Source organism: Colius striatus, chromosome 17 (genome assembly GCF_028858725.1).
Source record: "Colius striatus isolate bColStr4 chromosome 17, bColStr4.1.hap1, whole genome shotgun sequence".
In the NCBI taxonomy this organism is placed as follows: Eukaryota; Metazoa; Chordata; class Aves; order Coliiformes; family Coliidae; genus Colius; species Colius striatus.
The window spans coordinates 5,709,908-5,725,688 of NC_084775.1; the positions used below are offsets into that span (position 1 = coordinate 5,709,908).

Below are 15,781 nucleotides of genomic sequence, written 5' to 3' on the forward strand. Positions count from 1 at the left end.
CAAAAGATACGAGCAAACTCATGAGCATCTTGCCTGCACACAGAAATTAGGTGACCAGTTCCAGCTTTCTCCTTCATTCACATTTAAAACCAGAACAGCAATGACACATTTGAGAGCATTAACTCTGGTTTGGCCAGTATCCCCTCCCAGGAAGAAAGTCGTCCACATGCAGCAGAAGAGCTCACCCCTGGCTCACCCCGCTCCACCTCCAGATGCTGGACAGCAGAGGAAACAAGAGCCTTCAAAAAGACTTGGCAGCTTGTAACCTTTATTTTTAGTTTTTAAAAATTATTTAAAAAGCATAATTAGAAACTTTCATTACAGAAATAATCCTAACAAACCAGTTAGACATTCCATTGCTCAACACTTAGGAAACTTCACATCAGCACCACTAGAGACACAGTCCCCACCCCTTCCAATTGAACAGTCAGTGGCAAGAGCAGAGGTGACTGCTCCTCTACAGCCAGCTCTAGGGAAAAACACAAAAAGGGTCCCCCTTTCAGCCAAGAAGCTGGGACACCTGGATTGGCACAGTTCAAATCGTGGCCACAAAGACCTGGACTCAAAGAGGACCAATCTTCCCATATAAGAGAACACTCCAGGCTTGGGTGCACCATTTCCTCATTTTATTGCATCATTTCCAGTAAATTCAGACATTTCCTTTACTTCTGCCTGTATGGAGTCACTCCCCTCCTAGATCAGCACACACACTCCCACGAGAGTCCCAAAGCAACACAGCTGGGCCCTTCAATCTGCAAGTAGCAACCATGACAGGACAGCCCTGATGCAAGGGGAAGGCTGTGAGGCCTGACCCGCTGGGAAGCAGACAGGAGGGACTCGTGTCACTTAAGCCGTCACCTTCCACAGCTGCCCAAGTTGTACAATTCCCAGAGCTCACACCAGCAGCATCACCTCGTTCTGTATCACCACTATCACCCCACCTCCTTCTGATTCTTGGATTACCAATGAAAGATATGTGAAGAAAAGAGCTGGGTGAAGGCAGCTGGATACACACCCCCAGCACCTGAACCAATTAAGAACAAAAACGTGTTACACATTCATCATCTTAAGAAGTCTTTCAAGTGATTGACTGTGACGTGATTGTATCACCAGGGCTCTCACCACCACCTGGAAAATCTACACCAAAAAAAAATGCAGGCAGAATAAGTGACTAAAATTTAGCCTCTCCTGGGGGGCAGGGGGAGGAAGGCAGAGAATTGGGCTGATGGGGTGCTCACGGACATCGGTGAATCGGATCCTACCAGACTCTGGCCATCGACCCCACGGGGCCGCTGCTGACACATGGGTACCCCTGCCTCAGGGTCTGAAAGGAAGCCATATCCTCCTTGCCTTTTAGTCATTGTAAGGAAGAATTCTTCTTTTTTAAAACTCTGATCTAGGCCATGATTCAGGTGCTGAGCATGTACAGCCCAGACAGTCGATGGCTCAGTTCCACGCACATACACTCTCCACCTTTAACGACATCTGTTCCGGCGAGGAACCGAGCCCCAGCTGCCCCAGAACGGCCAGCCAGAGCCAGCAAATGGTGCTTAGCACAGCGAGACCAGTTTGTTTCCAAGAGTGATCCTCCACCACCACAAACCCAAGCAAACAAGCTTCCTGTTCCTTTAAACAGCAGTCCTCCTTTCTAACTGAAGAATCCTGGGAATGATCCTGCAGCAGCTTTCATATTCAGTCCTCAATCCCACAACAGCTGGATTCATTTTCATGCCTTTTCTCTCTCAAAAACAAAAGCTTTGCCACCAAAATTCACATTCCAGTTCAGATTGCCTATTTGTGGACAGGACAACGAGGAGAAGTTTAGGGGGCTTTTGGCAGAATCACATGGTTTTTGTTGTTCTCAAAAGAAATGGACCCTCACTCAGGACCAGAAGCAGAGGTCAAAGGAGTTAAACTTCGTGTTTGGGGCTTGTGTTCTTTTAAAAAAAGAAAGTTTTATCCAAATAAATCCCACTTCTGCAGGTCAGTTTGTTTTTCAGTATCTTGATACAAACTAAAGGAGAGCACAGGAACAGCTGGGCTGCAGCGCAAGAAGGTGAAACCCAAGGACCCAGCAACAGATCTGGATCATGGCAAACTGAAATTCAAGGCCCCAGCAGCAGTACCAGCTGCCAGCCCAGGGGGCTGGTGAAGTGAAACCCCAGGCTCCAGCAGCAACACCTGCAATCCTGGTACCTAGAAAAACAGAGACTGAGCCCCAGTAGAAGCCTGGAACTCCAGATGGAGTTGCAGGCCCCAGGGGCACCAGTTGCCAGCCTGGAGCCCAACAGAAATGAAGCTGGAGGCCCCAGGAAGCAGCTGCTGCCAGCCTGGGGCCAACTCGAATTAAGAACTTTGTACTATTTCTTTAAAAAGAGGAGCTCTGCAGTCCATGATTGGTTGACATTAAGAAGGCATAAGCCAAAGCGACAACGGGGAGGCGAGGCTGGTTAAAGCAATATACATTATATACAAACTCTTGGGTTAATTAGTCCACTTGGTAGGCAACGTCCCTCTTGTCTACAAGGCGCACTGGAATGAGCAGGGGAGGAGAGGGGGACAAGATTCCTTCCGATACCTTCTTGGCACTGAAGTGGTAAAGGTGCCAGCGCCTCTTGATAGAAAACATGGAGAAAAAATAATCTTTAAATAACGGCACAAAACTGAGAAAGTCCTCCCAAAGCCTGCCCCAGTGGAATTGCCCGAGTCTAGCTGGAGGGGCTGATCTGTCTGAGAGCAGAGTCTCTGCAGCAGGGAAGGGGCATTAGCAGCACCGCTTCTTCCTTTTACTGTTCTTCGTTAGCTTCACCACATCATTCTGTTGCTGCTGTTGCTGCTTTGCTAAGTTTTCTTTCTTTGCTCGCAGGACTAGCTCTGTAATGCAATTAAACATCTGCAAGAGAAACAAGCCAGGTCAGACCACCCAGGAGCTCAGGCTGGCTTTTGGGTGATGCTGTTGTTTGGCAACAACTCTGCTTGTGGAGACATTTCAGTAACGGTTCAGTGATCTTCCTCAACCCACTATGGCCCAGCAGTACGTTCCCACCCCACTCCTAAGCTAAATCAATAACTCCTCTATCCCCTTTCCCAAGGCAGTAAATAAAAACAGGTCAGTTCGGCAGTTGAGGCCAGGAGTGAAGACTTCTACCCCCTAGAAGCATTCTCCCTAGTGACAAGTCTTTCCTGAGACCATGCCTAACATGTTAGCACTGTAAAGCTGGTGTGAAAATGCAGCGTGGGCTCCTTCATTTCACTCCACCAACTCTTCCAAACACAGTTGGAGATCTCTTTTGACATTTTACCTACTCACTTGCAACTCATACAAGACATTTTATCTTTCTTCCTCGATGGGAAGGACGTAATTGTTACTTTTTTCCCAAACCAATATCCCCAAATCTATGCTCTTCTGCATATTCTATTACCTCTTCCACATTAATATTTTCTTTGGCGCTGGTCTCAAACAACTGGATCTCCATCTGGCCAGCAAATTTATAGGCATCTTCTGTTTCTACCACTTTTCGCTCTGGGTCATCGTTCTTATTCCCCACTAAAAAAAAAACGAAAGGAGAGGACAAAGCAAAAAGTCAGTTTGATACTTCAGCAGGTCAGCTCACACAGTAAGGTGCTGTAACTCCCTGCTCAGAAACTCACCTAGTATCCGGCAGACATCATCACAGTTTTGATTAATTTCATGCAACCACCGTTTTACATTCACAAAGGATTCTGCACTGGTTACATCGTAGACCACAATCACCCCATGTGTTCCTCTGTAATACCTATGGAGAAGGAAAAGACAACGTTAACCCAAGCTACGGATCACCTTCCCAGTCCTTTCTCTTTCACTTGGCTTCTACGAGGTTCATAATAAATCCCCAAGTCACTTCAACCAGTGCCCACATCTCCTTCTAAAACAGCTAGCAGGTTTCAAAGTCCAAAGACTACAGTTTACTTCCTTGTTTGGGTTATCAAAGCCTTCAGAGATGAATGCTGACTTCCAGCTACACGAGCAAAAGGCAGCGGTGTCCCCAGTACGCCCTCGGAACTGGCTGCGACGGGAACCTTGGCACTGGACAAGACACATCAAGTTATTGCAGTAACTCTGTTCTCTGTGAAAGACCACTTCCAGACTACATATTTCAGCAGATCTCCAAATATACTCAACCCTCAGTCACAGCTCTCTTGAGCTCACAAAAATTCCTGTCTTGTTGAGCGACTGTGTTCTGATCACACCTTCCTACTCAACAGATCGACTCCATATGTGCGCTCCGTGCGCTCTGCTACCTTTAGCCATTAAAAATAAGCTGTTTCAGTGTATTCCCATTAGATTTGGGCAATAAGCACCTTTAAAAGACAACGAGCAATTCTGATACTCAAGAAAAATGATCTGAGTTCAAGTTCCAACATTATAACCTCCATGAATCTCCTGAAGGCAGAACTCATGCACTCTATGAGTGACACAGAGATATGCATGTATAAAAAAGCAAGCTCCACCTCCTGAGTTTTCAGCTACATTCACAGGGCTACCACTATTTTCCCTACTGCAAATCAAGCATCCCTTACCAAAAAACCAAACAAATGAAAAAAGCAATTGAAACAGTTGACAGTGAGGCCTTCCTCAGAATCCAGGTTTTATATGTTGTGTAGCTTCAGTCTTCCCCTTTCGTTTTCTCCTCTTTCTTATGATCAATAAAGATTTTTCATAAAACAAATTCAAGAATCCAGCATACCAAAATCAAGGATTTTCCCTTAAATTGTGACAGGATGTCTAGATCTTGATCTGACCACCAGTGCTTCTTGTAGCCCCCTCCATTCTACTACATTTTACTGATGTCCACTGTGACCACTCTGGACCTCTTTGATAATTTACTTCAAGGACACTCCTTTGAGCTTCAAAGCCATTCAATCAAATTCAAACATATTACCCTTCAAAAGATGTCAAAGCTATGGCTCACTCTGGCTAATGGTGCTGGAGAAAGTCACTCTCTCTTCTCTACCTTCAGCCTCATCATCCCTTCCATAACAGAAGCCCCCTGCTTTTAACCACCAAGACAGATTTCCACAGACAGGCACACATCACACACAGGGTACACACATCTCCCCCCAACCCTTTCCTCTCATGATCCCTTTGTCATGATACCAATGGCACCAACGCTGCTCTGCAATACAACATATATGCTACAGAGCAGGAGAGCCCATTCCTACTGCTCACCTGGGCACTGTCAGAAAACAAATACTTCTTGCATGTCGTGTTTTACAAGTCATTTATGCTGTACATTCACCTGCCCTGGCAAGAACTAACTCAGGAAAGAACTACTGATGCCCAGCCCATAAGAGATCCTGCACTTTCAGATATTCTAGTCCACTCACAAATCAGTTCCTTTAATAGCTTTAAACCTTGCTACAGCACTGCATTTGTGCATCACTTTCTTACAAGCTCAACCTTTTCTCATAACTTAGATTTTTTAAGAGGAAAAAGTAGTCCACAGCCTGAATCCACACGTTGCAAAATCAGGCATCCTCTCCTGACACTAAACATGGGCTGTGGGTAGCACCAGAAAGGGAAGGATCTTGGAGCCCATCAACACACAAGATTTCTCTGCATCTGAACAGTAAACTAATTATCTTCAAATTCTTCCCTATCACCTAACAGCCATTTAATTCAGCAACCCCCAGGCTGACCTCCTGCTTCCTCCCAACACCAAGCATTACATTTGTACAGACAACACTCAGCCTTTAGAGAAACGCAGTGGTTCAGCTACACCTACGCAGAGCTGCTTCATTCTGCTGCGTGCACCATCAAACCCCGCCTGGTATCCCAGTCATCCAAGCCAGAGGACCCAGCAGAGCATCCTGCTGCTCCTACCTTGCCCACGCACCTAGGGTTTCTTCTCAGCAAAGCATATGATGTCTGGGAGTAGGATAACATGCACTCTGCACATATAGATCCCACTCCTGACACGTCGCCAGCACAGCCGGTCGCCTGCTCCTAGGGATGAGGACCGTGGGCTGGACCGTGCAGCACAGACCCCTCTGGCATTTAAAACTTTGCAGGAGCTGGGAGCTCCTGCCACAGAGCACTACAATTGCCAACCACCTCACCAGAAATACCTTCCTTTGTGCAAGACAGAGACCCCTGACTCCTGCTGAGTTCCTACCAGCACACACTGCTGCTATTTTTGGAAGGGAAAATCGTCTGGTGCATCATTCCAGAAAGGCTGCCAACCCCTTATCTACACCAAAATGACATTTTCTCCATTGGCTGACATTACCTTTTAGCAGCCCAAGAGATAAGATCACAACTACCTTTTATTCTGTACCTCTTAAGCCCCATAACACAGATCTTTCTCAGAAAGCTAGTCCTGCTGCTTTCTGTCATTTGTGAGGTACAGCCTCGTGTCCTAGATAACATTTTAGGCTTAACAAGTACAGCAAAGATTCTCCAACCCCAAGTGCAGGACAGTACTAGAAAACAAAATCTGATTTATACTGTCCCACACTTTAAATTTCAGAATGATGCAGTGCAGAGATGCTTTTATAACAAGTTGTAGGCTTTGGCAAGTAGGGAACAGATGGGGCTTTTGGTATTGAGGGAGGAGTAGGTGTAAATTTTGTGCTTTTGGCAACCAAGAGGTAGCTGAGGCTTTGACACTAAGGAAAGAATGCCTTATCTTCTAATCTCATCCACATTTCAGGGAAGATGGAGGCCACAGAAATGAAAGTGGAAGAGAAATGAAGTTCTCATCTCAGCTTCCCATTCAAGGACTGACTGATACTGTAGAACTGTCCACAAGTTGTGGAACAGTTATTCATGGTTAGAATGTCCATGAAAGCATCCCACTGAGGTGAAAGATAATAAAATCTGAGCTGCATTTGGTAGTAGCTAATTATCTTTCATCTGTTTGGAAAAGTTACCTAGGTCTAAAGGCTTTACATTTAGCTTTGGTGTGCAACAGACTTAGAAATGCTACATTTAAGCTGAAATAAACACTTAAGTTGCTTGTTTTACCTGTAGAATAATATTTAAAGACACTTTAAGCCCAAAGCTTACTGCCCTTGAAACATTACCTAACAATACTGCAGACTTGATACAGAAAATCTTCAGAACTGGTTAAGCAAACTCATGCCCTAGAGCCACCTGCATTCTCCCCTCAGGCCTCTAAAGATGACCTTTCTAAGCAGAAGGGAACGTTTTGCCATTCATCCTGGTACTCCCTACTGCAAGACACCAATAAGAAAGTTCTCAGATTTCTACTAGATGCTTTACCAGATTAGCATCTGGGGTTATAATAACCAGTTTCACAAAGCGTGACAGTGGCTGAGTCAGACTGAGAACAGACAGGGCAGCACTGAATGCATCAGTTCACTAAGGCAAGGACATTCATTTGTCCAGAAAAAAAAAAGATAACTGGCCAACTGGAAAGATGGGTCATTAGTTATTAGTTTGTACTATACATGCTTCCTTGTTTTTCACTCTTCTAAAGATTTAATCAATTCCAGAGACTTCTAATAACCTGGTTTCACACTTGTCTTGTCACAGATCACTTGACTGGTCATTTGGCCATCATACCTGGTTTAAAAACACAGCAAATCTATCTTGTCAGAAAGCTTATCCCTCTCTTGAACATGCCATTCCACACAAATGCATGGCAGAAAGCTCCTCTGCTATCACTGCTCATCCTAAGCTAGCATCTGACAACTATTATTTAAAGCTTAAGTCCTAAAAGCAGCCCTGAACCAGGACAAAGCAGTCCTACCTACAAGAGCAAATCAAGCACAGATACTGGTGCTACATGCATCTTAGGCACTCCTGCTAATACAGCTGACCCCTGGTATTGAATCATTGAATCATTTTGGTTGGAAAAGAACTTCAAGACCATTTAATCCAACTACTCACCTCATGCTACATCTCTGGGGAATTGCAATCAAATTTGGAGTTTGGATGATGTGCTATGACAATCAAATTGACACAACTTGGCCTCTCCTCCCACTAGGCACCAGCTACCCCAGTATTTCCACCTTCAATAGGCAGTAAAACCAGCTGGTGCCTTTTATGCTTCGAGGCTGAAATTCTGATGTACTTATTTTTCCTGAGTTTCTGTAGAATACTCCCAGATCAGCTTATCTCTGTTCCTGAACAGTTTTATTCTGTTCTGCAGCTTCTGTAGCTGTAGTCAAGTAAAAGCAAAATAGTATATAACCTTTTAATGTTTTCCAATTTTCTACTATTAACTTCCTGCCACCTCTACCATTTTGCAACTCTAGGTCTACACAGCAGTACTTCCAACCTATTACTATGATCACCAGATGGGCTCTAATTTCAGATTTCCTTGCCAGGCTTGGCTCAACATCAATCTGAACTCTATCTTTAACTGCAAAGGGCCTGTCTGGCCTACAGTAACACCGAAGGAACACCTTTTTCTATTCTGAACCTCACTCCAGTCAAAGATTAGACAAAGATGAATACACTGTTGTGTTGGCAGCTCACTCGCACTCCACCCATGATTTGGGAGTCAAGCCCTTTTGTAAGCACTAGCATGGTAACTCGGTTTGTTACTCAGTTTGGAATAAGCAAATCAATTATAACATTACTTTGCCAATTAGAAGAAAAACAGAACCATTTCCACAATCCAAATCCTGTCATCTCTTGGTTTTTATAGGTGATTGCTTAGGAGCAGAGCCTCTTGAAAAATACCAGTGAACACTAGACGGTCAGAGCTAGCCAACATAGCAGCAAGGGGAGTCCTCATGACAAGGTAACCAGCATTCCCAAAGCGTTTTCCTTAACACTTCAAATGGACTCAGACACAAGAACTTCTTAGCTTCAAGTCATCCAAAATTCAAACCTTTCTTCCTTGACCACAGAAGATTCTGTAACTACGTTACCAGAGTCACAGCAGCAGGAAAGCTTCACTTCCCCAGAAGCAAAATATACCTCACTTTGGTAGAAAGCTAATGGAAAGAAAGCAGTAGCAGAGTTGGAACAGGCCATGGCACAAATGCCCTCAACCCGTTTCAGCTCATCTGTTCTAAATGTTAATTGAAGAAAAAATGGACATGAAACCCTATGCAAAGTGTGATCTGCAACTATTCCTGCTGACAAAAGGAAGGTCCTTTCCTGGTGCTGCCCCTTCAGCGCTGGATACTACAGCTTTCTGAACCAGCTGGCATCGGCCCCACGAACCGGCGCTCATTAGCACGGCTCCGAGCCGCGTCAGGGCATCTGAAAACAGGAAGGACCATGTGCTGACTCAGCACTAATTGGGGAGCTCTGTGATCAGCCTGCACACAGCTGACAGAGCCACAACGCTGCTGCCGCCTCCCCCTTGCCTCTTCCTGCCCGGAGCTGCCCGCAGCGCTGAAACAAGAAGTGATGTCACACACAGGAACTCTACAAGAGGCAACTGAGTTTTTTCAAGCTAAACACTTGAGAAACAATGGAAGTAATCCAGTAACATCCGTGCAGAAGCGCAGGGGAAAGGGGCAGTGCACACACCAGGTTCAATTTTGCCATTCCTAGCGCTTCAGACGTAACACACATGCAACCAATCTCATTGCTTTTATCTCTAGGTTAACCAGTACATCAGCTGAAAAAGATCGTCCTCTCCAACAGAAGCCAAAAGGGAAGTCAGGCATGAAAGACCAAGCAAAACACCCAGGTCTTTCAAGAATTATTATTTTTCATCAATACCCAAAGGAAACACAAGTTCCATTTCCCAGTGCTCCTTTTTCCCTTTCCATGGTGAGCACTCCCATCTCCACCGCAATCACTGTACAAACGCGTTTTATTCTTAGTTCCCACCGCTGCTGCTCTGGGTGTGGTCTCTCCAGGAACAGGAAAAGCTGTGCACACGCTGTTCAAAAGGACAATGAGCACCAAGCTGAACCTGAACCAAGGAAAAGGTTAACTTTGTGTGGGTGTCTGCCTCCACAGGACCCCACACAAAGACAGCTGTTAAAATGCGTTAGTCCCAAAAGACAAATATCAGAAATGCTATTCTTCCACGTCAAAGCTATTCCTTAGTTCTGCGACACTGAGGGAGCGGTTGTGCTCTGCACCTCTGCAATACATCCAATCAGAGGAAGACCTTCTTGGACAGGCTTCAGAGATAAGATTTCTAGTGTATGCAGAACAGTGAAACAACTCCTACGGTTTGGAAACTAGCAGCGGAGGAACAAGACAAAGCCATCGAGGAAACACACACAACAGCAAAGAAAGCTGAAATCCCAGTTTCAAACCTAACCCAGTGTCACCACTATCAGCTCTAAAACAGCCAAGTGAAGTCCCACTGTACAGACAACAAATCCAGCGTTAGCTAATCAACTGCTATGTTAACATATCCAAACCATCACTCTCAACTACAAGACCCAGCTAAGCTCCGTGGGTCCATCCCTAAGCCCAGTTCCACTCACGTTGATGTAATGGTCCGGAAGCGCTCCTGTCCAGCTGTGTCCCAGATCTGCAGCTTCACCTTCTCTCCATTGATCTCAACCGTCCGGATTTTAAAATCCACCCCAATTGTGGTGATGTAGCTGCCTGCAGGGAAGCATAGGTAAGTCAGTTCCCAAGCCTTGTTCATCTTGCGTGCCTCAAAGCACATTTGTGAACACGATTTGGCGGTAGCTCTCAGACTGGACAGGAGTATGAGGTTCCCTCTATCTGCCCATCATTTTAATTGCCCTATTAGCTCATGTTGAGCTGCATATTTTTATCTGCAGATAACAGCATTTTTCTAGCCATAAAGCCACTTCTTCCTTGCCACCTTTTCATTTTAAAACTCAGTGTTACAAAACCAAATTGTTTTTCTTCTGCATTGCTGGTCAAGAGTAAGCACCCAAAGATCTCAAGAAAGGGACAGTAACTCTGCAAATACTGCACTTGTGAAAATGTTGAGACAAAGCTTTGCTTTAAATGCTCATGCAATCACTTCCTTTGAATTCAGTCTGTTCTAAGAATTTCCTCCCAATGAATTAGTTATGCCACAAATTTAAGTGGTTTAGCCACAATGTTCAATCAACCTAAATCCCAAGTGGCCAATGGGAAGTCTGCAGCGAGTACAGCATAAGCTAAAAAACCTTCGCTATTTCTGGAATCATGTCAGTATTTAAACAGTGTGGGACTTTCAGCTGCAAGTGAAGATCAGACAGGATGGCTTGCATTGGCTTGGAGCAAGAGAAGCAAAGTTAGAATCATCCTGTATTCCTAGCACAGCCATCAGTGGCAGAAGGCAGAACAACAACTCCTTGCCAAGCCACAGCCCTGGAGCAGACCTTGACCGTTCACCAATCGAAGTAAACAAAACACTCACCTGAGAAGGTATTATCTGCAAAACGCAACAGCAAACTGCTCTTGCCCACACCTAGGACAAACAAAGACAGCAAAATCTTTGAAAACAGTCATCTTGGGTGCCAGGGAACATAACCGTATTTTACCCATTCATTGCATTTTTAAGTCTAACTTGGATCTTCTCTCAGCAGACAATTTAGAACCCTCCACCTTGAACTATTCCCCTCAGCACTCTCCATGAGGATTCAGTAACACGCTTTGGTCAATTCAAGACTTCTTGTAGAGCTACAGGGGTGGTTTTGTCCCCTCCTTCCCCAGCAAGCTCTCAAACAGTAGCTTTTAAACTGTGATTAGGTCTACAAGATCATAAAAGGGTAACAACTGAAAGCAGGTTTACAATCAGAAGGCTTGCATTTACTGAGGAAAGATCCAAACATGAGTACGTTCTGCTAAGCACTCAGAACACTGCTGTAAACCCCTCCATTGAATCCCCCTTGCACATCGTGCCCAACCCCAGTGCTCACTTCCCATTCGCTGTGCCCTGCAGAGCACCAGTGGAATTTGGACTACTTTGGCAATCCGAGTAGGGTTTGGTACTATATAGCTTATGTTATCACGGCCACAGTTTAACAGAAGCCTAAACCAAACAGGAGAGTTGGGAACCATTGTCTTGCATTGCCATCCAATACAGCCTTATTCCCCATCCCACAGGAAGGACACAAACCTTTCTGAAATCCTACATTTCGCCAAAATATTCCAGGAAACGTTTCTCTAAGAGCTTTGAGTAGCACTGCAGGTTTTTGCTAAACCTTTGCCTGCACCTTGATCACACCCTATTGCAGGGAAGAATTTTTCACAGTGCTTCAAACTCACTCCTTCCTGCACATCCAACCAAGGGAATCTGAGTATTAGAGTGCCTCAAAGTTGTTGTCTCTGCTAACATCTCTGCTATTAACATCCCTTCCTTTCCCTCGCCCCCCAAAAATAGATGTTTGCTACGGCATGATGAGGATATCCAGCTTCACCAGGGTGACTATCTATTAAGTCTTTTCAGGCAGCAGTTATTTAAGCTAATTATTTCCATGATATGTAACATTCAAGTTCTTCTCCATAGAAGCCTTCAAAGTCTCTATAGAACTCCAAGAGTTCTCAGCTGCTGGCATCTGAAGACAGCTGCCAGCAAAAAAACCTCCAAACCAATCTAAAAAACTGCATGATTCCAGTAAATCAGGTCTCATTTGCAACAATGAGTCCAAATCACCAGACATCTGGAGAGGTCATGCTCATTTCTCACTGAGTATAACAAATCTTAAACAAAATGAAGAATGCTACTAAAAAATACAGAAAATACAAAAATACACTGAACAGCTCTGAGCTCAGAAAGGTACCAGTTTCCTCAGGCAGTTCTTGAACAGAGGACTGGTTATTTAGCAAGAGCTAAACCTCCACAAAACACCAGTCAGCTAAGGAAAAAGAGAAAGTAAAGAGGTTTCAGCACGTACTCTGCTTCTTGACCAAACAACCTTCACCTCCAGCTCAGTAAAAAGCAAGCAGATGCTGGAGCACACAGACCTGTAAGCACATCACCTTGCTAACCCATCAGGGCATGCTGCAGAGCTTCCCCTTGACCGTGGCTGTGTCAGGCTGTCCACTGCTGCACAGACATGGTCTTGTCCACACTGCTCTCAGCACGCTGGCAGTTTCTAGAGAAGAGAAACCTCCTGGTCTCAGGAAGTTCTCAGTGCTCCTGATGACAATGATCTTGGTAAGCAAACACTACCGCTGACCCACACCAGTCACGTACAGAGAAACCACTCTCTTGGTGACCCTCCACTTCCTACACAGAGCTATTTAAAGAGCTGAAGACAGAAGAGCTGGAGGGGCCTCTCTGCTTGTTGAAGACAGCAAAAAGAAATAAAACTGAAAACAAAAAATACAGCCTATTGGCTTTGCAAAATCAAAATGGAAAGCAAAGTTCTGTGCCACACTGGTTTCTAAAACCCACACCTTACTGAACGCTGCAGGGACTTCAAGAAGCACACGCAGCACACACATCAGCTGCATTCTTTTTAAATATGGGGCACAAGTGAGATCACCAGCAGCTTTTCAAGAGGACTTGTTCTAAAAACACAAAAACCTACTACTCTCTTGACATATTTGCATACAGGGGAAAGCAGATGAGACAATCACCCTAGCCAGTATCAGTCCACTTCCTACTGCAAGGAATAAACATCAATAAACACGGCAAGCAAGCTGTTTGTGGAAGCAGGGACCGAGCCTTCCGGTGGGTGTTAGCAAAAACAAAATCAAAAGAAGAAAAATCAATACTCAAACAACACAGTGAGACTTAATTACAACAGAAAACCACGGGCAACCCAACAATTCTCACTTGATACACTACAGGGACATGAGAAGACTCAGCTAAGAAACTGAACTTAATTGTTCAAAATGAGAAGCCTTCCTCAGAGTTTTCACCACCCTGTTTATCTTGCCTGAACAGTTTTGAAACTCATCAGCAAGCAACAGAGCTACTGCTTTACTCAGAACGTAGCGTTTGGTTGTAATCATCCACAGGCTCCCAAAAGCACCCAGGGTTTGAAGCTGTTTTGAAGCTCTTGCCCTTTCTCCCTCTTCAGACTCCTTCATGCAGACACAGTCTAGTATAGAATACAATCTTTTACATACAGTTAAAGCTTCTGGAGGTGACAACTACCAAGATCGTGTAACATTATGCTTTCACCCAAAAGCCATGGCTCCCTGCATGCTGGGGCCTGCTGCCTGATGGACCACACCTCTATTCAAAGCAGAGGGTGGATGCCATCTTCTCCAGTGCATGGAAATTAAACTAAGCTGTTGGAGAGTCACCAACACTGAACTGGACCGAAGACAGGAATCTTCCCAGTCCCAATTCTTAGCTACCTAGAGTAAAGCATCAGGCACAGGCTGAGTTCACACACTCATCTCTCCAGAAGTTTCTGAAGCTGCTGCAGAAGTACTTAAAAGAAATCTGTGACTGCCCCATATTCGTGATTACTTGAGGTGTTTGCAGCCTACACTACAACGAGAAGCACACAAAGCAACCGGCTCTTCAATGATTTATTTCTCAAAGAGTGTGAGCCTCTAGAACTGAGACTGCACGCTGAAGCACAGGAAAAGTCTGAAGGAATAATTTAAGATGACAAAGAGCATTAAAATCGTAGTAGTTGTCATGCTGGAAAGAACGGTCCCTAGGGCTGAGGAGCAGCCAGCCCTTCCCATCCCTGCCTTAAACTGTCTGTCACAGGGGAAGGGAATTCCCTCCTCATCCCAGCAAGAGATTAGCGGGCGCGCTCCGGACGCGCGGCTTGCCGAGGCTGATGCTGGCACCGACACCGCCCGCTCCTCACTTGTACGTGTCTCAGCTGCCTTTTCCGAGCCCTACCCAAGCTCTTTACCATAATATCCCGCGGTAGCCAGTTCCGCAGGTTCATCAGATAAAAACCTGAGGAAGCCCAAGCGAAAGCGCCCTCTCATTCAAGGCGCGAGGGTCCCCGCCGACCCGCCCGGGCAGAGCCGCCGCCGGGGAGCGAGCCGCCGCGGCCCCGCGGGAGCCCCGGCACCGGGCCACCCTCCCCTCCCCGCCTCCCGGCCTCCCGGCCCGGCCCCGCCGCCGCCCTCAGGCCCCTCACGGCCCAGGCGGAGGCGAGGGGCGGCCACCCCGCCAGCGGCCTACCCCCGCCCCCCGGGCCGCGCCGCGCCGCCCGGCCGCTCTCACCGCTGTCGCCGATGATGAGCAGCTTGAAGAGGTGATCGTAGTCCCGGGCCATGGCCGGGGCGGCGGGAGCGGCCGCGGGCGGCGGAGCGAGCGGGGAGGGGGGAGGGAGGGGGCGGCGGCGGCTGCGGGCCGGATCCACTTCCCGAACAAACAGCCGGAACTGACAGCGGCGGCGCGGCGCCTGCGCCCAGCCCGCCCCGGCCCCCGCGCCTGCGCCCAGCCCGCCCCGGCCCCCGCGCCTGCGCCGCACGGCTGGGGCCTGAGGCGGCCTGAGGCGGCGCGCGCCGCGCCCGCCATGATGCGGCCGTGAGGGGCTGGGCAGCGCGCCGGGGCCGCGGCCGGGAGGGACGGGGCGGTGCGCCGGGGCCGCGGCCGTTCCTCCCGCCCCGCTCTGCCCCGCGCCCGTTCCGCGGGTACATCTTATCCCCCGGGGCTGCGCCTCGGGCAGGCAGCGCTGTGCTCGGCTCGTGGGCGCTCCCCTCAGCAGGGAGGGAGGCCGGCCTGCCTCGGGGCAGCAGCAGAGGCGTGAGGAAGCCCCGGCGCTGCCGTGGGAGAGGGCACAGGAGCAGACCCCGCGGCCAGGAGCGTGTTGTGCCTCGACAAGACGGCAGCGCACCAAAGCGGCAGCGTGCGCAGCACAAGCCCAGTGCCCATCGGAGCCCATGCAGGCTGTTCTAAAGACGCTTAAGGAGTAGGAAACGCCTACTTTTTTGATAGGGCCCAAGGAAAAGACTGATGTCAGT

The 15,781-nt window shown here is 47.2% G+C and overlaps 1 protein-coding gene across 1 annotated transcript; it reads right to left on the reverse strand.

The window, feature by feature from the left end:
• Positions 1–251: 251 nt before the first annotated feature.
• Positions 252–15,193, reverse strand: RAB35 (RAB35, member RAS oncogene family). Its single transcript, XM_062010193.1, has 6 exons — positions 15,039–15,193; positions 11,307–11,357; positions 10,411–10,534; positions 3,652–3,776; positions 3,423–3,547; positions 252–2,893 (listed from the first exon to the last, which is right to left on the reverse strand). The coding sequence occupies exons 1-6, from the start codon at positions 15,088–15,090 to the stop codon at positions 2,765–2,767; spliced, it is 606 nt and encodes a 201-aa protein (XP_061866177.1). The 5' UTR covers positions 15,091–15,193; the 3' UTR covers positions 252–2,764.
• Positions 15,194–15,781: the final 588 nt, after the last annotated feature.